Raw genomic sequence first — 21808 nt, 5'->3', positions numbered from 1 at the left:
ATGAACCCAACTCCATTAGTATGAAAGCACTACTAGGATCAGATGGCTGATGCAATCTGATGGAAGGCAGCCAAGAATCACTGGTCTCCAAGTGTTACATTACAGGATGTTACATCACAAGATCTGCAAACATCTTTGGTCTGATTGGAGGGTAATAAATATTTATATAAACAAATTAAAATTGTTTACATAATTAGAGGCTAACAGGGATCTGATTTGATTGGACAATTGGAAGCTGAGAAGGATATAAAATCAGCTCAAAAGAGAAAGGATCCAGGCTGACTCAAGCATCGGTCTCCCACATAAGATAGCAGTTCTTAACAGCTTGGATGTCAGTGATAATGTTCTTAGATGATTACACCTAGACCATGTCAGTTGTCCTTATCTATATAGATAAATGCCCTTTATGAATATAATGGATGTCTGATATGGTTATGGGTAGATATATCACAGATACATATAACAGATGCTGCCAGGTATAGCAGAGACCAAGGGATATTACTGTGGGGCTGTGTGTTCCCCCCACAGATAATAAATGGGCTTTGGTTTTTGTTGTGTGCCTTCAAGTCATTTCTGACTTATGGCAATCCTAAGGCAACCCTATCATGGGGTTTTCTTGGCACTGTTTATTCAGAGGAGGTTGGCCTTGCCTTCCTCTGGGGATGAGAGTGTGTGACTTGCCCAAGGTCACCCAACAGGTTTCATAGCCAAGCTGAGAATCAAATCCTGGTCTCCACAGTCACAATCCAATGTAATGTAATATGTCACTGACTAAAAAGTCTATATTCCTCCCTAAGGAAAGTGGATAGATGTGTATCTATGATTGTATATAATTAAATAGCCTAAAAGAACAATAGAAATGTTCATTCTCGCATCCTAAATTATTTGAGATTCTAAGGCTTAAACATGCTTATGTGGAGTGGAGACCAAACTCTGCCTGTTTGGACTTTACCATTGGTCACCAGATAATGATAAGTGGGATCTTCAAATGGATACAGATTACTTGACAGATGACAAAGAACTTTCAATCCCTCAGTCCAAAAACATGGGATGGAAAACACAGATGTAGCAGCTTTCCCCCCAATTCACTGTTGCAATATATAAATAGAAGTATGTGCTGGACTAGGCCATGCCAAGCTTCTCATAGGATTTAGAGTTTGCTTTCAGCAGGCTGGCTTCAGCCTAAGGAGTTATTCCTCTGTCTTATAAAATTTAGATACATGACATACTGAGTAACTGTCCTGGATGGACCCTCTCTGAAGATCTGAGATTCCATTTGTGAATCACTGACTACTCATAGGCTCATTATGTGATTCAGCATAACAATGTAGATGGTAAATAGATACATTGATTGCTACAAAGGTAATAAGGATAGCTGTACATAGCAAGTAAAAATAGACAGTGCTCACCTTAAATTTCAGTTTTCAGTTTTCCTAAATCATAGAAGACTTTTTTTAAAGATGGTATTTTATTGTGCCTCCTCAGGATTTAACTACACAGGAAACTAACATAGAATATAGTATCACTTACCATGTTCTTTTTGCTCAGACATACAGAGTGTCTCTGTTGTATCACTGTCACTTTGGTCACTGCATCCTATGGATAGATAATCTAGCACTGTGTCTTGCTGAGACTTCATCAGATGTTCTTCAGTCTGTTCATCAGATTCCTTATATGGTGCAACAAAAGCACACAATTAGTTCTTAATATAGTCACAATGTAACAACTGCTGGAATTTTCTTTTCTTTTCTTTTTTCTGATAAGAACAGCCAAGTGCAAATTAACATTTCACTAAGGTTGCTAGTGAATCCCATCTCAGGAGAAAGGGATAGTATAAATTCAATAAATAAACAAATACTGTACATAGTTTAATATAAACTTTACATAGTTTTTTAGAAATGATTTGAGGGCAGTAAATATATTTTAAAACTTTGTATTAAAATGTATTCATCCTTCAAAATTGTACAGGATTTTTAGAAAAATATAGGATATTATCTTTCCTTACATGAAGCACGTCTATTTTTGCTTGGTGAAAATTACGAGATCTAAGCTCTTGCATTCTTTTAAGATTTTCTTGATATTTTTCTTCAGCTAACTTTCTGAAAATAAAAATAACATTAGTGTTCAAATGGCAATTACAGTATGACAATTTTTAGCAACTTATAGCATTTGTCATCCAAGCAATGGAGTATGAAAGATAAATGTTAACAATCCATACTCAAATAATTTATTAGTTTGTTATTTGAGTATAGAGTGAGAAGTTATACTTATCGAGAAGGTTCATTCTGTGATGGCAGCAGCAGTGATCCACCACGCTTGGGTTTATCCCCATGCACCAACCCATGCTAGCAGGAGTCCATGTTCTTTTCAGTTATTGCTCAGTTACAGCTGTGGAGACTCCCTCCTTCTCTGGCAGATTAGTTATCTAGATTCCTCTGGCTGTATTTACTATTTATTACCTATAATTATCTTCATTTATTTATCTCCTCCCACATTTCTTTTGTTATTAATTTTAACCATGGGAGGGTGTGGCTCACTGCTCCTGCCATCTCAGAATGAACCTTCTTGGTAAATATAACTCCTCATTCTCAGGATGGCGGTTGCAGTGATCCACCATGCTTGGGACTTACCCTAGACCTCAGTCTGGGCTGGGAGATAATTATGTGTTCTTAACCAAAAGCTGCTGCTGCTGACCTGTACTTGTCTAATTTATAGTGCTTTATGAAAGTGGTTGGTTCTTTCCACCCTGACGCGTCACAAACATCTTTCAATGATGTAGAAACTGCATGTGCTATAGTTGTTAGAGCTTGCTGAATGTGCGTAAACATTTTTTTGGTCTTGGCACTCTGTCTAAATCAAAGCACTCAAATATGCGTGCTCTGAACTGAACTGATCTGATATTATATTTTTAGATGCCTTCTGTCCCATATTCCTTGGATGAAAAGAAAGAAACAATGCTTCAGACTTCCTGAATCTACTTGTTCATTTAATATATTTCTGAACAGCTCTGTTAACATCTAGGGTATGCCATCTCTTTTCTTCAAGATATTGTGGATTTGGTAAGTATACTGTATCCATATACCTTTTGTTCGATATACATTTAGGTAGAAACGTGGGATCTAGAATTAGCTAATCTACCTTCCTCAAATTTGCACAAATTTGATTGTACTGTACTGATATGGCTGCTAATTCCGAAACTCGCCTTGCAGATGTAATTGTCACAAGAAAAGCAACTTTGTAAGACAAATAGTTCAAACTCGCAGTTTGTAGTGGTTCAAGAGGTATGCTGAAACTTGATGTTTCAGTTTTTTGGGGCCTTAAACCTTTTCCTAATCCATCCTGTAAAAACTGCAATACATGATATACGTCTGCAGTCTCAGCCTTTATGTTGTTAGTGTTGTACCAATCATTAAATGTTCTCTACATTCTGTTATAAATTTCTTGAGTTGTTTTCCTCCTTGATATCATAATGGTGTTTATAAGCTCATTCCAGTACAGTGGTACCTCGGGATACGAAATACCCAGGTTACGAAATTTTCGGGATACGAAAAAATCCCATAGGGAATCATTGTTCCGGGTTACGAATGTTTTTTCGGGTTACGAAAAAACTTTTGGTGCTTTTTTCGGCTTTTTCGCACGGAATCGCGGCTTTCCCCCATTAGCGCCTATGGCAATTCGGCTTACGAAGGCTTTTCGGGTTACGAAAGCGGCCGCGGAACGAATTAATTTCGTAACCCGAGGCACCACTGTAATCACATCTTTCCAATTTCAACCTTTCAAATTCCATACATGCAGCTGCAACCACTGTGGGTTTGGATGTTGAATTAGCCCCGATGTAATACGTCTGGCCTGCCGAGCAGTTCTATTGGTGGTGTTATTGACATCTGAACCAGTAATGGAAACCATGGTCTCCTTTGCAAAATGGTGCAATTAAAATCACACGAGCTTTTTCTTGTTGTTTTTTCATTAATACCTTTTGAAGTATAGTTATGGGCGGAAAGGCATATAGACATCCTCGAGGCCATTTCACTGATAGGGCATCAAAGTTTTCTGCACCTATCTTTCCAATGATTGAAAAATATATTTTTAATTTGCAATTCTGAGTCAAGGCAAAAAGATCTACCTGTAAAGGACCCAGAGTCCTGTTTATACTGTGGAACACCACCTTGTTTAGTGACCACTGGCCTGGATGTATCCAATTCTGTGTTCTGCTAGTCATGTAGGTGAGGATGTTATGATGAATGAAATGTAGCAAACCACTCTTATTTAAAATATCAAGGGTTTCTCATTTGAATGGAGACAGTAGAGAACTGCCTTTTGGACATTAAAAAAATATTTTGCTTCTTACTTCAGCTTTTGTGCTGTCTCATCAGCGATATTTAACTTCCGCAGTCTCATTCGTTCACGTGGTGTCATTTTCTGGACTTCTGAAAGAGCTCTTAGTGTTTGTAGATGTACCTTTTTCTGCCTGAACATGAAGAAAAATGTTACTGCCAGGGGGCAAAAAAGTGTGTCTTGGAAGTAAGCTGATGGTAGTGGTGCTATGGAAATCTCAAGCAAATTTTCTTAATTTGCATTGCTTGCAAAAGTTCAGCTTCATAGGCTAAGATGCAAAATAATAATAATAATAATAATAATAATAATAATAATAATAATAATATAAAATTTATTTATATCCTATTCCTCCAAATGATCGAAGTAGCTTACATCAAAATAAACCAATTAAATACAATATCAATGCAATGTCATATAATAACATTATAACCCTAACCCTCTCATCAGTAATAATAAAATACAATTAAATTATCAATTATTAAAACAACAATTAATAATTAAATAATTAACAATTATTAACAATAACCAGAGCAGAGGCAACTAGGTGTTCGTCAACAATCAGTCACAGATTGTTACTCTGTTTCCTTACTCTGGAAAGGCCTGCTGGAAGAGATATGTCTTGACTGCCTATTTGAAGCAATCCAGGCTAGTGATACACCAAATCTCCTCCGACAGGCCATTCCATAGCTTGGGAGAGGCAGGCGAGAAGGTCCTCTGAGTAACTGCAGCCACCCTAGTCTTAACTGATTGCAGTAGATTTTTATTTGAGGACTTCAATGTGTGGAGCGGATTGTATGGGAGAAGGCGATCCCGTAGGTAGGCTGGAACCAAACCATGAAGGGCTTTAAAGATTATAACCAAAAACTTGTACTGTGCCCAGAAATTAATAGGCAGCCAGTGAAGGGATTTTAATATCAGTGTAATATGGGCCTGTTACAGACTGCCAAAATAAAGCTGCTTTGGGTCTCTTTGGAGGTATGCTATTTAAATCATGCATGGGTCCTAAGAGTCCGGAGGTCGCGCCAAAGCCACACACCATTCCTAAGTACTGGAGTGCAGCTTTGGTGCAGCTTCCGGATTCTTAGGATGCATGCATCATTTAAACAGGATACCTCCAAAGAGACCCGAAGCAGCTTTATTTTGGCAGTCTGTAACAGGCCATGGTCACTTCTAGATCTTCCAGTGATCACTCTGGCTGCCATATTTTGAATTAGTTGAAGTTTCCCAACTAGGTGCAAGGGTAGTCCTATGAAGAGTGCATTGCAGAAGTCAAGTCGTGAGGTTATCAGTGCATACACAATAGTTTTTAGGCCCTCAAATTCTAGGAAAGAGCGTAGTTGGCGTATCAACCAAAGCTGATAACAGGCATTCCTGGCCGTCGCATCTATCTGAACTGACATCTGGAGGGACGAATCCGAACACAGTCCTTTAGGGGAAGTGTGACCCCATCCAGGACTGGTTGACAAACCTCCAACCACGCATTTGAGATGTTCATAACACTTCTTGATGGACACTCAAAGTGTGATTGCCTTTCATTACACATTATTTGGATGAACGCCTGCCTCAGCCAATTAAATAAATTTCAGGATTTGACACATGAGTTGGGAGTACCATTGGTGCAGGACAAAACAACAAGCACCTCCATCTTATCTGGATTCAGCTTCAATCTGTTTTTCCTCATCCAGCCCATTACTGCCTCAAGACATTCATTCAGAGGGGAGATGCCTTTCTTAGTTGACACTGCGTTCCGGGGCATGGAGATTGTGGAGTAATAGGTTGTTAGACAAAGGAGGCTCTAGATCTGCCTTCGATATTGTTATATCTTTCAGATGTTTGATACTACGATCACTACTGGCTCCAGTCGAGATAGAAATTGTAGCCTCAAACATATGGAAGGCACTGGATTAGGAGGTTGCTCTCAGCTTTTCTTTTTCTAAAAGTAGGCCTTTGGTATCTGCTGGGGTTTGGTTCCAGCACCCTCTGTGGATACCAAAATCTGTCTCAAGTCCTATTATACAATGGATAGTAAAATTATGTCCCTTATCTAAAATGGCAAAATCAAGGTTTGCTTGTTGCTGTTGTTGCTGTGTGCTTTCAAATTATTCCCAACTTATGGCAACACTAGCATGGAGTTTTCTTGGCAAGATTTGTTCAGGTTTGCCACTGCCTTCCCCTGAGGCTGAGAGCATGTGTCTTGCCCAAGGTCACCCAGTGGCCCAACAGGAATTGAACCTTGGCCTCCAGGGTTGTAGGCCAACACACAAACCACTACACCATGCTGGCTCTCCGAGGCTGCTTTTTGGAATTTATATATTTTTGGAATATTTTCAAGCTGTTGATGTTTGAGTCTGTGGATAAGGAATTTGTGGATACAAAGGGTTGAATGCATATTTGAAACTGAGAAGAGTTTCAACGGAAGTTTGTGATATGAAATAAGGATCAGCTATAATCCATGAGATGACCTTGGGCACGCCATAAATCAGAAATGACTTGAAGGTACACAATCACAAGAACAATATAATGTAGGAGAGGAAGAAATCAGTTTCACTGGGCTTGCAAAAGCCCACTTACAGAGCAATCATATCCAGATGACTAAGTAGTAAGCCCCTTTCACATAAAGCATTTTATTCCTATGTAAGAGTTTACCTAGAATTTCAGCCTGCACATACCTGCCCATAATCTCTTTAGATTCTTTTCAATTCATAGATTTTAGAAACTTCATGAGGGGGGGAAAAATTGTGAAAGTGCTGGAGAAATTTCACTTACAATGATTGGGATGAATCCGATTAAGCATGGACAAGCTAGTAATAACTTTAGAGTCACTGATTCCAATGGGAACCAAATACAATGAACCTAATGGGATCCAGCCCATTGTCATAAACTTAATGACAACATTTCTAAGGTACTGGAAAGCAAAATTTTAAAATAAAACTATTGAGATCTGGAATTTTAAAAATCAAGCTGTGTCATATATCAAGTTTTATTTAGCTACAAATATATCTTTATTTACAATTATAAATTTTGAAATGTGTCATGAGCAAAATAATGAGAAAATTCAAATGTGAAGAAGATTTTTTTTAAATGTAATATGGAAAAAAGCTCTAATTGCATTACCTTTTAATACCACGCTTCATTTATAATTAAATTATATGCACTTAGACCTCTGAACTCACTTCATTTGACATGAGTGATATTAATTATTTCCTTCAAAAAGAACAAAGGGATACACTTTGTGCTTTATTAATAACTTTAGAAATGAAAATGCATATTGATGACATTCTCATCTGACCTCATTATGCAGTGTACCATAAACAGAGAGTAGCTTGCAATTTAAACTGAAAACTATTAACTATGAAGTACACATGGCTTTATTTTATTAATTGCTTTCAAGGTATGAGGTATAATAAAGGTAGGAGAATCTGCTGTCTTGAATGAGACAGTTAAGATTAGAGGTGACAGGTATTATTTCAATTAAAAACCTTCGCACTGCACAGTCATGCCTTTTTTAAAAGTTCTAGTGCTACAAAACAGACTGCCTTAAGAATACAACAGATTCACCAAATCCTACCAAATAACACCAACCCTTCTGATTACTTAGGAAATGCAGTATCTTCTCAACAGTAATAGTGCTGACTAAAAGCATTTGCATCACCCATGGTAAATGAGTACGAACAGCTAATTTACATTTCATTCCTCTTCCCCTATATTTAATTTTGATGCCATGTTCCCATCAAATGGAAGCCTACTCAAGTTAGCAAAATAACAGCACACAAAATAAAAAGTTATAAAAAACAAAAACAAGGAAGGTAAACATCAGTAGAGTTTGTAAAATCAATCAGTTAAAATCAGTGATTACATACAGTATTTGCAGATCAACTTAAGGATCACTAACAAAAAATATTTTTGCTTGCCAAGGAATGGTCATCAGGGAGAAAGTAAGCTAAGCTTTCCTCAGCAGGGTGTTCCAGAGTCTGGCAACAGCCACTAAGAAGACAGTTTCTTTACTTTACTCTATCCCCAAATGAAGCAAGGCTTTTTAGGACATAATTAGGACATTGAATAATATCCAGAGAAACCATTACTTAGTGAAGTTATACTAAAAGGGGAATCCCATGTTCCCTATCACTACTCTGTGTCATAGCTTGGGTGTAGCTTTCTAACTGGCTGAAGCTTCTGTATAATCTTCAAATGCAGCCCCTTTTAGAGTGTATTCTGGTTATGGTTTCTAGATCTCTGGGCACAGACTTTCTGTCCAGGCTTCAGGACAAGGAGAGGAAACTCAGGCTGTGCTGCTGCAAGAAGCTTCAAAACTTTCCAGGGTTCTGATTCTTAAAGACATAGCAATAGCAATAGCAGTTTCATTTATATACTGCTTCATACCTCTTAAGCAGTCTCTAAACAGTTTACAAAGTGTAAGCTAATTGCCCCCAACAATCTGGGTACTCATTTTAGCAACCTCGGCAGGATGCAAGCCTGAGTCAAGCCTGAGCCCCTGGTTGGTATTGAACTCACCACTTTGAGTGAATGGCTGCAGTACAGGTATTTAACCACTGTGCCAGCAGGTCTCCTAAAGACATCACTATGGCTCTCCCCTGTAATATTATCAGAAGCTGTTGCTGTTGCATCATCAGGGGCCATCTGTAGATCTCAGAATTTAGACCTAAAATATTAGGATCTCTAATACTCCTGACCTGGCAATTCTAAGTGTACAGTGTGCCCTTGCCTTATGCGGGGATCCGTTCCAGACCCCTCCACATAAAGCAAATAGCACATATGCTTGAGCTCCATTGAAAATAATGGGGCTTGTGCATGGCACACACCAATTCTTTCACATTGTGCAGCTTTCAGCGTAAGCATGGCATCTTGGCATTTTTCAAATTAAATCAGCTTAGCACATGCATTATGTAAAATAGAATGTTTATGTTAGTATAGGAAATAACACACACAATTATCCTTAGCGTTATTACAAATAAAATAGTATTTTACACATTAACGCAATGAATTGTATTATCGGTGTTGTAGTACTTTAGAAAGAGCACTGTAATCAAAAGAAAAACATATACAAGTTTTGTGGCATTCACAAAGATGCTTTTATTTCATCCTTTCCCCTCCTTTTTTACTCCTTCTATATTAAAATAATTCCATACTCACATAGCACCTATGGTAAAACCACTTTCTTCTGGAAAACTGGGGACCTGCTTCTTTATAGTCATATTTGTGAATTTACATTTCATAATCTACAAGACAAAAGAAAAGCAGTACCAATTGCAACAAATCAACAAATCCTGCGGCTGACTTCTCTGCTATTTTTACAAAATGAATATAGTGTATGCTGTAGCTGAGTTCAGCACTGTAGACCTTGCATTAAGCACAGGGTTAGACTAGATGCAACACTAATCCTACCATGACAGTCAGAAAGGCAGTCATTTCATGCAGCGGAGTGCAGAGACTGACAGATTTTCTGTTCTCTTTCTCTTTTTCTGTCTGCCTCAGTTAAAGCTGTTCAGGTAAAGCTGGTAAACCCACATATTAGCATGGAAATTTTTTTTTCAATTTTTTTTTAAAAAAAATCTTCCTTAAAATTTGTTTCCAGCATTAGCATTTGGACAAATAAAAATACTTTTTATTGGATCAACAAGTTACTATTTGATGTTTCAGTTCACAAAGCAGGTAATCCTGCATAAAAAGTACAGAGGTTAACCTAACTCTCAGAGCATCGAACTGCTTCTTCATGTTGTTTTTAAATTACTACAATCTCAAGTTATTCAAGATGCTTTTTGAAGCAAAGATATAGTTTGAAAAACAGGGGAAAAGAAGCTGTGTGCCTCAATTCCTGTATGAACAAAAGTTGTGATCTTTATCTTACTCAGAGGTGGGTTTGCCAGTTCCTTCTTCACAAAGGTAGCCTACTGCATCCTAACCATTTTTACACTCCTTTGTGTGGATGAAGTCCAGATGTCCTTATAAATGTAAATATACTTATATGTTTATACAAGTTGAGTCTACATTAACTACGGCCAAAAAGGGCGGTCCCCCGGTGCCTGGTTTTGCTCCGTCGGGAAGCTGTAGTGTCCAAACTGCAGGACTTCCCCGCGAAGCAAAAAGAACCCGCAAAAAGCGGGTTCTTCTTGCGGTGCCATTATGATGCCACAATGCGCCAATAGCGCACTCGCGACATCATAATGGTGCCATGATGTGCAGACGCTAGGCGTCCTGCACATAACAATGGCGGTGCCCATCTGTACAGGGCACCACCATTGTTATGCCCTCATCATGTGCTAGGGTTGAGGCACGTGTGGACGGAGCACCCTCGGCCAATCCCTAGCACATGACGAGGGCACCCAATATGCCCATCTGTACTGGGCTTATAATTCCGAAATCAGAAATCTTTCAAAACCCACAACTTTTTTCATGAGTGCCTAAGACAGTGATACCTTTGCTTTCTCGGGGTTCAGCGTACACAAATTTTATTATACATATTATGTATAAAAATTACCTTCAGGCTATGTGTGTTAGGTGTATATGGAAAAAAATTATTTGGTGTTTAGATTTCGGTCCCATCTCATTACCGTATATAATCTATAAGTCTAAAAACATATGCCTAAAAATTGACCTCAAAATTCCAAGTTGACTTATTTACAAGTCAGTATGGTAATGTGATAGCAGCTCTTTTAGATTTCTCCATGCAGTCAGGAGAAAGTTTCTTCTTCTCTTGGGCAGAGCAGAAAGAGTCCTGGGTAATTGATTGCTGTTAAGCAAACAAAAAGAGTCCCTCTCCTGCCCAAACTGACTGCTGCTGTCTGCAGAGTCAGGGGTGAAACCAAAACTGAAATGCTGAAGCAAAAATCCTCAGTTACAGTCCCTCTTGCTGTGCGCACAAATACACACACTGAAAGAGCCTCCAAGTTTTACCCTTGACTTATCCACAGGTCATGGCAAGTTCTGTAATTCTGGTCCCAAAATCGGTCTTCAATTTATACATGAGATCGGCTTATAGTCGAGGACATATGGTAAGTATGTACAAATATTCAAGAAGAACATTACATGACCATTCAGGGCCAACTCTATAATTTCATACTCTCAGATAACAATTTGGGCATCAAGAAGGAGCAGCAAATTGCCTGGGATTTCATTTGTTACTGTTATAGTTTACTATGTGAGGGGCAGAGTGACATTTGTGAGATTTTCTATCTTGTGTGCCAAAATAGCTTGAGTTGATTTGAATACAAGGCACCTTGATCTAAACAGTTAGATCAGAGGCAAGGAACCATTTGCTCCTCTGTATCATGCTGTAAAAGTTCTTAGGCCAGCTGTGATTAGAAGAACTAGATGTATCACTACTATAGTCAGGATGGCCACTATATGCATTAGTGGATGCATCCATCTGCAGTGATCAGTATCACCCTGACAACACCAAAAAACAAGAACAGTAAAAATAGGGGAAAGATTTACAACAGAAATATTGTGTACCAAACAACTTGGCAATGATTCATTCTGCACTTTTTTCCCTCTGTGATGTGACACAATGAAGTGGGTAAGGTACCATTTGGGTTTTCATAGCTTTTGAAAATCTTTTTGGGGTTACCCCATGTGCAGTGGATTACTACTTAAGCCTACCTGATAATAAGATTCCTAGCCAGAAGGGACCAGTTTCCCTGCCTGTACTCTTTCCTTCCTTCCTAAACAATTATAAATAATAAATATGTAGGTAATCAATTGATTCTGTCAAAAAGAGGCTATTAGGGGAGGGGAGGGGAGGGGCTCAAAAGCCACAATATTGCAAAGGACAAACAGGAAAAAGGACTAATAAATGTGTGTGTGTGTGTGTGTGTGTGTGTGTGTGTGTGTTTGTTTAGGAGATAGAGATAAGGACTAGAGATGAGAATCAGGTCATGGAACTGAAAGAGAAGGTGTTGGAAAGACAAGCTCTATCATGTGATGTCCATATGCATCTAAGATCTCTAGAGTAAAGATACAAGTCTTATCTTGCCTTCTGTTTTGTTTGTTTGTTTTATCATAGTGCTTCTACACACTGTCCATACACACGGAATATGTAGATCATCTGTTACAGATAAGCTTTAACATCCCTGGAAATCAAATATGCCAAATTACTCTTAATAATCAGGATATATAAAAACAGAGTAATCTGTTCCTGTTTAACATTCAGTGAAATATTAAAAAGAGCCCATTTGAAGTACATCAACATTAAAATATGTATCCCATGTTCATCCAGCAGCATATTATAGAAAACAAAACTAAAAAGACAACACTGTTAAATATCTTATATAACAATACTGTGTGCAATTACTTAGATAAAGCCTCATAGTTTTAAGTGATACACTGAGCCCTTGGTATCCGCTGAGGTTTAGTTCCAGGATCCCCCCCGGATACCAGCATCTGTGGATATTCAAGACTCATTAAATACAATGGATAATAAAATGGTGTCCCTTATATAAAATGGCAAAGTCAACGTTTGCTTATTAGAATTTATACTTTTAAAAATATTTTCAAGCCATGGATGGTTGAATCCGTGGATCAAAATCTGTCGATACAGAAAGCTTACTGTACTTTTGTGTAAAGATGTTTAGGAATGTACCTTTTAGCTTTTATAGGAGTCACTCTTTAAAAAGAGCATTGCCTTTTTCTCTGTCCATGTTTTAAAACACAGTTTTTCAACAAGTCCATTTCTGTGTTTTTTCAAAATACCTGTAACTGATCAGCAATGTATGGAATTCTTAAAATCTCTGCAGCTGATGGCCTCAGTGAAGGATCCTTGCTCAGCATACTGAAATATTAATGATAGGAAACAAATTAATTCTCATACTAACTAAAATTACTGAGGGCAAAATCAGTAAAGAAGTGTAAAAATAACCCACCAGTGTAGCACTCCATCAAGTTTTCTTGGATAAATGTCTGGAAGGGAAGGGGTCTCACCCTCCACAATTTTTAGAACAATGGATAAAAAATTGTGCCCAGTGAATGCATGATCCAAGCAACACATCTCATACAAAATGCATCCTAGTGACCTGGAACACAGGAAGGAAGGAAGGAAGGAAGGAAGGAAGGAAAACAATAAAGGAGAACGAGGAATTTTCAATTGTTTATCCAGTGACTGTTTTCAATGCTGTTCACATTAATTCATTGTAATAAGAAACAACAATAGGAGGACTTGGGATGCATGAGTAAGACAAGCAAGGATTGTAGAGACTATATCCTTCCATGTTGCTGGCTCAGCTCCTCTCTCCCAATCTTCTAGGAGGTGGGAGCAGCTGTGAGACTAAACTTCTCATCTAGGTTTTTGAACACTTATGAAATGTCTTTCTGAACACATACTGTTTATTCTCAAATCACAAACCATGATTAATTGCCCCAAAATCATGATACTAGCCGTTGTTAGTACTAAAAAAAATGTTTAAGAGTAATGACGTAATAAAGAGAAATTCCAGATTAGGTTTGATCTTGTTAATTTAAACATTACATCAGCCTGACAGTATATCTGTGGAAATAGGTGAATGTTTATTCCCAGAAAAAAGGAAAGATAAACCACATAACAAAAAATACAATCAGAAAAGCATCTAGAAACCAATTTTTCTAGCTATACATTATTGTGATTGTATCAATAATTCATTTGAAAGGAAATGTTGCCTACTTACCAAATGTCTGATTTTGTGTCATAACCCTGATGTTGCAAAGCCTCTGGGCTCATATAGAAAGGTGTCCCAGTAAATGTAGTTGCTAAATCGCATGATCCCATCAAGAGCCGAGAAACTCCAAAATCCCCTTGAAAAATATTTAGTATATTAATTACTTGAAGGAAAAACTTGAAGTGAAAGGAAAAGGCTGAGTAATTTTGGTTATTTCAAGACAAAAGAAGAAACAAAAACTAAGATCAAAGTCATTATTTTGACATTGTATAGCTCACATTTATCCATATAAAGTGGAATTAAGTAACTTTTTGCATTATTAAATTGCTAGATTTTTTTTATTGACCTGAGTTAATCTTCTAGACTTCCTGACTAAACTGAAGTGAATCCAGTACTATAACAATTTAATTCATTTGAGAGTGTTAGAGTTCATTAGAGTGGAGGGCTCATCCTCTACTGTGTAACACAGAAAGTAACACAGGAAGACCAGAAGAAAGATTAGGACTGGGGGAAATGAACCACATGGCTTTGTTGCCAAGCATGCTACTCTGTTTGCTTTATCATTAATATCTTAAATAACAAGGGTCTGAAAACCCAACAGAAATGCTGGGAAGAAACTGGAGAATTGTGACTGGGAAGGTGTTGAAGAAAAGGGGAAAGGAAAAAAATGAGTTATCGTATGAAATGGAATGGAATGGAAGACTGATTTGTTTGCAGAGCACTTAAGCAGATATGACCCTTGCAGAATATGTAGCCCTTTAGGCCTGAAAGCTGGTGGCCCCTTCCTCCGTCCCTTATTGGTCTATCTTTCTGGAGGTGCACTCAGTCTCTCTCCAATCCTCATTTACTATGATTCTATTCTAGTTTCTGTGGTGTAATAAAAAAAAGTGAAAAGTGTTTTTTAGTCTGCCTCCATTTTCTCCTCCTGAAGAAGGATGCTGTACAAAGGGTTGTATTCCCTGCACCCACTAGGTAATACAATTTGGATTAGTTGAGTTTTTCACCCAGTGTACCACCGCTATTCTCCTGTGGCCTTTAGGTTGACTATACACTCAGCCCTTTATATCCACGGACTCTTGATCCACAGATTCAAGCACCCATGGCCTAAAAATATTTTTAAAAATATACATTTAAAAAAGCAAAGCTTGATTTTGCCATTTTATACAAAGGGCATAATTTTACTATAGCACTGCACATACTTGGACTTGAGTATCCATGGATTCTGGTATCTATGGGGGGGGGGTCCTGGAATCAAACCCGAGTGGATACCATGGGCCCACTGTATTTCTGTGACCTTTGGCTTAAAGGTTTTGCCCAACCATGGATTTTGATAGCCACACAGGATTTTGATAGGAGCATTGTTACCTCACAATATCACTGCCAGGAATTATTCCTCTACAGCTGATAATTCAGTATCTTCAATATGACATTGTATGGCCCATTTGAACTTGGTATTTTTTGAACAATGCAACAGCACACCTCAAAAAGTGTGTCTCTAACTACCATACAGAATTCAGGGAACATCTGAGATGGATACATGTAAATTATTTGACTGTAGTGACACAATTTTCACGGAGGGGAAGGAATAGATGTATTGGGAGGCAGGGTTTGGACACTGATCAATACGCAAGAGATTTCTGTGGAAAAAAGTTTACATAGAGTGACTGGAGACCACATCAGCACCATTTGCGCTTGGACCACAGCAACCACATGTGCCCAGTCCCGATCCAGGCTGCCACTGTGGTTCTGAACCGGTTGCTGGTAGGAGCAGATTCGATGCGCTCCTTTTTGGTCCAGTTCTTTGTAAATGGCATGACCTCACCACAGCTTCAGGCTGCGTTCAGGGCATGTGTCATGTAAATTGCAAATCCCCAACGCGGCCTGAAGCCGTGTTATTTCATAATGCCCAATTAATGCATTTTAATAATGAAGTATGTTATGAAGCTTGCAAAAAAGTAAACCAATTTAAAGTAAATATTTTTCAGATGCAAAATGGCTTGGTAAACTAAATACCAATGACTAAGAAGTAAATGAATATTGTGCAAATCATCTTACTATAATGATGTTTACCGTCAATAAAGCCTAATGAGCCATGATTTCTCTGAAAATTGAATTGAAATGCCTTCAAATATATGATTTTCAAAAGTCAGCTTTTGAAAGTAAACTTACTTTTCTATGATGAAGTACTCAACACTTCTATGGTGTCAGCACATGAGTCAAAATTGAAAATGATTTTTTTAAACACAGCTATAGATACATTAGAAGTGAGTCCTGAAAGGTACAAAGTGTACATGCATGGAAGGGCTTCCTTTGTGCACTAACAATGTTTTAATAAGTATATGAAATGTTAGTGGTGGAGTTTTGCAAAATTCGATCATATTTTTTTCATTAGATGCCTAAACTGTATCTCTAAATGTTCAACTGCAACGGTTGAAATTTAGTGATTTAGTAATTTAATTTCATGTCTTGAACAGTTTTTGTTCCACATAATAGAGAACAAAGGAAAAATTCCAGAAAAATTGCAAATTTGTAAGCACAGAGAATCACACAAGGACATACAATGTTCCTTATGGGCCTGAGGAAGACAAACAGGAGCTGAACATATTGAACTATCCAGGTGAAAGTTATTTTTAAATGTCAGTTCAAGCTGCTATTCTTAGCACTGAGTTCAAACCCTGGGAAGAACAGACAAGTCTTCTCTACTTTTGCAATGAGCACTATATTTCTACAGCTGTAATCCAGGCTCACAACAAAATATTGGATCACCAAGTGCATTGTAACAGAGAGTGTTTTATTTCTATTCATTAAAGCAATCAGTAAAACTGTTCATAAAAGGAATCAGTATATTTCGAGATCTAAATAATGTAAGCTGTTTTTGTGGAGAAGCTTTTGAAAACTTGACTGAAGAATATATATATAAAAACAAACTAAATAGCTTCTATTTTGTTTTGGGCAAATATATGTCAGTTTCCTGAAAACAGTTTCTGCTTACAGCAGATGAGAAGCCAGATGAAAAAGGAACAAATTTCTAATATTACAATTTAAAAATTAGGCTTCTGATGGGGTATTTTGAAAATTTGGTCTAGGAGGAAGAAAATAAACAATGGCCCACAGAATGGAAATGTTGGTATTTTGAGTTTGAGAGTTTGGTATTTTGAAACTATTTTATATTTTGGTATTTTGAGAGTTACCACAAACTTTCTTTTTTAAAAAAATGATGGATATACAAGGTCCCTATTTTGTGTTAATCTGTCAAATTCAGTCTTCCTAAAAATTTCAGATTATTTTTAAAACACTTAAAGTAAACAGTGTATGTAAATTGAAGGTGATATTAAAATTAATTATAAAAAGCTAATGGAAGTTCTGAGAGGCACAGAAATGAGGGCAGGGATTTTTGCATGATGTTTTTCCTTATGTGTTTTTAGCTTAACTGTACACCAAGGGAAAACATATTCTACCGTGCTTATATACAACATTAATAGGAAGGTGCCATATTGCCATAAATCTAACTATTTACCCATCTAAGCTCAGTTTTGCCTCCCAAGTAGCTGCAATTCTCAGAGGTGACATAATGGCCACTAGCATGACAGGAACACAGATAAAAAGCACTTCTATGGTATTTTATAAGGTACTTTTAACAGACAAATAACATCATGTTATAAAATTAATCTTACCAATTTTAACAAGATTATTTTTCAAAAAAATATTCTTAGCTTTCAAATCTCGATGAAGAATTCGCCTGAAAATAAAGAAAAGTGAAACCTTTCTCCAGGTATATGAAAATAATAATAGCAATGAATTATTGTGGCATATAAATTTTCTTTCCTATTATGAAATTTACTTCTTTCCCCTAAATACTTTCTCCTTAATCCTAAATACTTAATTTGGATGTGAATAACTCTGATTTTAGACTACAGTCTTAAACACATATACTAGTGAGTTAATCTCAGTTGACATTCAGTGATTTAACATTAATGCATGGATCCATACTTGGTATTTCAAGTTTCAGAACACATTATTTTACCCTTTGTTAACTTTCAAGCACTCCCAATGCTGCTCTCTCAAATGTATGTTCCCCTTCCTGAAACCCATGTATGTCCATATCTCCTTGCTTCAGAATATACCCATTATCTTCCAACAAACAACTAGTACCAAGACTTGGAGTACACAAAATCTATTCCATCAGAAAATTATCAGAGTCCTTTCTTCAGCATAGTGTTCACTGCACTAAATAAATAAATACTCCTTTGAGACACACAGGCAAGTGAAGCAGAATAAAGTTGATTGCTGTGGAAGATCGCTTGCTCTGAAAATATATTAAAGTCCCAGAGTTTGCAGAGCTAGATATACACTAAATGAGCTTCTCCTCTCTCATTTCTCCCTGTATGAAAAAAAGAAGCAAACCCCAAATTGTGCATGCCTCTCAGCTGCCCAGTTACATCGAAATCAGACTGAGCATCTGCAGATTTTGGTATCCATGGGGGTTCTGGAACGGATGTCCCATGGATACCAAGAGCTGACCGTACTTTGCTACATGGCCAACATGGCTATCCCTGGATACAGTAATATGAGTGTTGTTCTCTTAAGACATTTTTTTCTTCTTTTGAAATACAGAAGTGGCTTCTATTTTTAGTAAGTAAATTCAATGTTATAACTCCAAGTCACAACACAAAACATTAGAAATACGTAATAATTAAAACAGCAACTTCAAAGCCAATTACTGTATATAAGTTTAAAAAACAGACTTTAGTTTCAACCCATAATTAAAACAAAGAACTTGCATATAACATCTAAAATGCCTCCTACAATTTGGCGGAAGATACATCTAGTATAGCTCTCTTTCTAATTTTAAGAGATAAGAAAGTAAAAGTTGTCACTTGATAGGTAATATATGGGAGAGCATCTGCAGTAAATAGTTGATACATTCCTCTTTGGGGCTTGAAAACCTTATTATAATCTGCTTTAGAAATCTCCTTTTCTGTTGTTATAAAAAGGACAATATAAAACATAAACCACTTGGCCCAGCCCACAGAGTCTAGGGCCTCGAGGAGATGGGGCAAAAGAGTCGCCAAAGGCCGCTCTCGCCCAGAATGCTGCAGGACCACAGCAAGCACTTTTTGGCCCAGCTCTTCTGGTTTGAGGTGGGCTCAGAGCAGCTTCTGCCCATGTTTGGGGCATGTACCATGTAAACACCATGCCCCAAATGCAGCCAGACAGTGCCCCTTTGGGCCCATCTGTTTTGGGCCTAAGTCGCAGTTTCACAAAGATCTGCTCTCATGGTATGCAGAGGGCATACTTTGGAAAGTTGTAAATGCCTTCTGTGTGTGTGTGTGTGGGGGGGGTACTAATAAGGTCAATAAGTTAGCAAATATATTTATTTTTCTCAAAATTAGGGTACCACCTTGAAAATATTGAGTGCTGGACTAAGCTTACATCCTGATTAGCATCATCAGCAAATAACCAATCATAAACCTTTTTAACTGATTTTGGAAAAGTCTATGAAAGCTCATGCTGCCAACTTTTTTCTTTCAGTGGCTCTCGAAGGTGGTACAAGATCTCTCTACATACTGATTCTGCAGACTAACATGGCTGTATCTTTGATTTCGGAAACGTTTCTCTGAAAAGGGTTACTTCCATTGATCACACATTAATAGCCCTAATCAAAGTGTTGGAACAGAATTTATATCGAGGGTCAGCAAATTTTCATTGTTACATTCCAAGTGGCAGCCAAGAAGCAAAAAACAAGCTCAAGTTTACAACCATATTAAATCAAATTATTGTACCTGTCATGCATGTAACTGACTCCAAGTAACAACTGTATAAACCACTCAGCTACTTGGCTTTCAGGAAATATTTGGCCAGCTTCTTTATATTCTTGAATTTTAAAGTCAAGGTCTCGACCCTGAAACAAAGAAATGCATTTACATTCTGACCAAAGCATTACATCTCAAGTCCACTGATGTTAATGGGTAGGGGAAGAGATCCTATTGATTTGAACAGGTCAAAATATTTCTTTGTAAATTTCAGTACACAATGTATATATTCTGTTCTATGGGATAAATTCTGTCCTATTTAAAGCACACACACTAAAATGTTTGGGATATCTTTAATTTAGGTTATGCTAATTTAACTGAGTCTGCTCTAACATTGGATTCACCTAAATGTTTTTACTTCATGCAGTTAAATTTCTCTCAAAACTCTTCTCATGGGCTATTCTCCAGGAAAATGCCTCTTCTCAAAGGTTATAGGCATCATCTCACAGACTTGTCTTGTATAATTCTATTATGTTATTGGTACCATATGTAAGAAGGATATGCCCATACCTTCTGTATACAATCTCTTTCGGTCAGGTAAATTTGTAAGAGCTTGTTTGACTTTTGTGACAGATTCCTCCCATTAACTTTATTTTCAAAGCTCAACACCTGACACTATTACCAACAAATAGTAAGTGTTTTCATAAAATATGCAGGTTTTCCTAAGGTCTTTTGAGGAATATTCATTCAGCAACTCCTGCAAAATAACCACCACCATTCCCTTCTCCTTTTGTGTCATTTCTTTTTAGACTGTATGCCTGAGGGCAGGGAACCATCTGAATAACTATCTGTGAGCTGCTCTGAGAGCCTTTAGGGCTGAAGAGTGGGCTATGAATACCCTAGATAGATAGATAGATAGATAGATAGATAGATAGATAGATAGCAAGCACACAGGGCTTACCTCACAATATTCAGTGACGATGCAAAAACTCTCTCCTTCTACAAAGCTGGTATAAAACTTGACAATGGCCGGATGGTCTAACTTGGACAACAGCTGTGCTTCTAAGTTTGCTTCAACAGTTTCATTGGGCTTGAGGTCCCCCACAGAGATCTCTTTCAAAACCTTCCTGTTGATTAAAAACAAAAAGGTATTCACGAGCCCAGTGGTTCTCAAACTTTTTACCCTTGTGGTTCCCTTTACATCTACATGAGGACCGCTGCCCCCCCACTCAACATAATATATGAATACAAATATTTTGTTAGTTTAGAGTGCATATTTTTGTTTCCAGAAGAGACCCCAAGTGCCCTCGGGGTGAAACAGACGGTCCCAATGAGGTGGCTTGGGGCCGCCCCATTTAAGGCTGGATTGGGGCCACTGCAAACAGGTGCATGGCACCAATCCTGCCAGCTTCCACCCCAAATAGGAAAAATCTTTTTGCCGGTTCCGGAGCATGTGTTATCTAAACACTACACCCCCAAGTAGCCTAGAACCCATCCAATGTGTAATCACCAGCATGACTTCCAGGAGACTTGGGGGCATGGCGCATGTAAAAGCCACACACCCAAGCCAGCTGGAAGCCAGCTGAAGCAGCCAGTCTGTTTCGGTCCCTCCATGACTTTCTCTTCCACTCTGGGACAGAAAACGTTGGAAGAGGAATCTGGGCCTCCAAGTCTTGCACCCCTCCTCGATCAACTCTCGCGTCCCACCGGGTGTCACATCCCACAGTTTGACAACCATTGCACTTGCCCTTTCTCGCCAGCTGACAGTCTTTATTCACTCACTTTTTATAGAGAATACTAATGAATTCTCTGTAACACATTTTAATATCTTCTCCTCTCCTATACTGTACTGTACTTTTTCAGGTCCAATCAGTGTTGTTATTTAGCTACAGAATGCAACTGCAGCAGCAGGTGTAAAAGTTGATAGACGGGGCTCTTGTGTCTACATTTTTAAAAATCTTGTTTGAAAGCCTTACCTCTGTTATTGGTTTTATTGCCTTGCAGTGGGAAATTGGAGTGGGAAATTGGAGTGGGAAATTAAAAAAGTGGGAAATTAAAAAATTAAAAAAGGTGATT

General features: G+C 37.8%; 1 protein-coding gene across 2 annotated transcripts in view; it reads right to left on the bottom strand.

The window, feature by feature from the left end:
• Nucleotides 1–21808, bottom strand: part of NEK11 (NIMA related kinase 11) — a 109637-nt gene that overhangs the window by 49692 nt on the left and 38137 nt on the right. For both annotated transcript variants that reach the window (XM_042477344.1, XM_042477345.1), the window contains exons 4-13: nucleotides 20694–20859; nucleotides 19763–19881; nucleotides 17654–17718; nucleotides 13989–14115; nucleotides 13212–13361; nucleotides 13042–13120; nucleotides 9487–9572; nucleotides 4349–4468; nucleotides 2006–2099; nucleotides 1531–1669 (exon numbers count right to left, since the gene is read on the bottom strand). In XM_042477344.1, the coding sequence (XP_042333278.1) occupies nucleotides 1531–1669; nucleotides 2006–2099; nucleotides 4349–4468; nucleotides 9487–9572; nucleotides 13042–13120; nucleotides 13212–13361; nucleotides 13989–14115; nucleotides 17654–17718; nucleotides 19763–19881; nucleotides 20694–20859 (1145 nt within the window). The remainder of the gene's footprint in view (nucleotides 1–1530; nucleotides 1670–2005; nucleotides 2100–4348; nucleotides 4469–9486; nucleotides 9573–13041; nucleotides 13121–13211; nucleotides 13362–13988; nucleotides 14116–17653; nucleotides 17719–19762; nucleotides 19882–20693; nucleotides 20860–21808) is intronic.

The sequence above is a fragment of the Sceloporus undulatus genome, chromosome 6, assembly GCF_019175285.1.
Source record: "Sceloporus undulatus isolate JIND9_A2432 ecotype Alabama chromosome 6, SceUnd_v1.1, whole genome shotgun sequence".
In the NCBI taxonomy this organism is placed as follows: domain Eukaryota; kingdom Metazoa; phylum Chordata; class Lepidosauria; order Squamata; family Phrynosomatidae; genus Sceloporus; species Sceloporus undulatus.
Note: the sequence above shows the minus strand (reverse complement) of the source record. Positions and strands in the feature narration are given on the sequence as shown.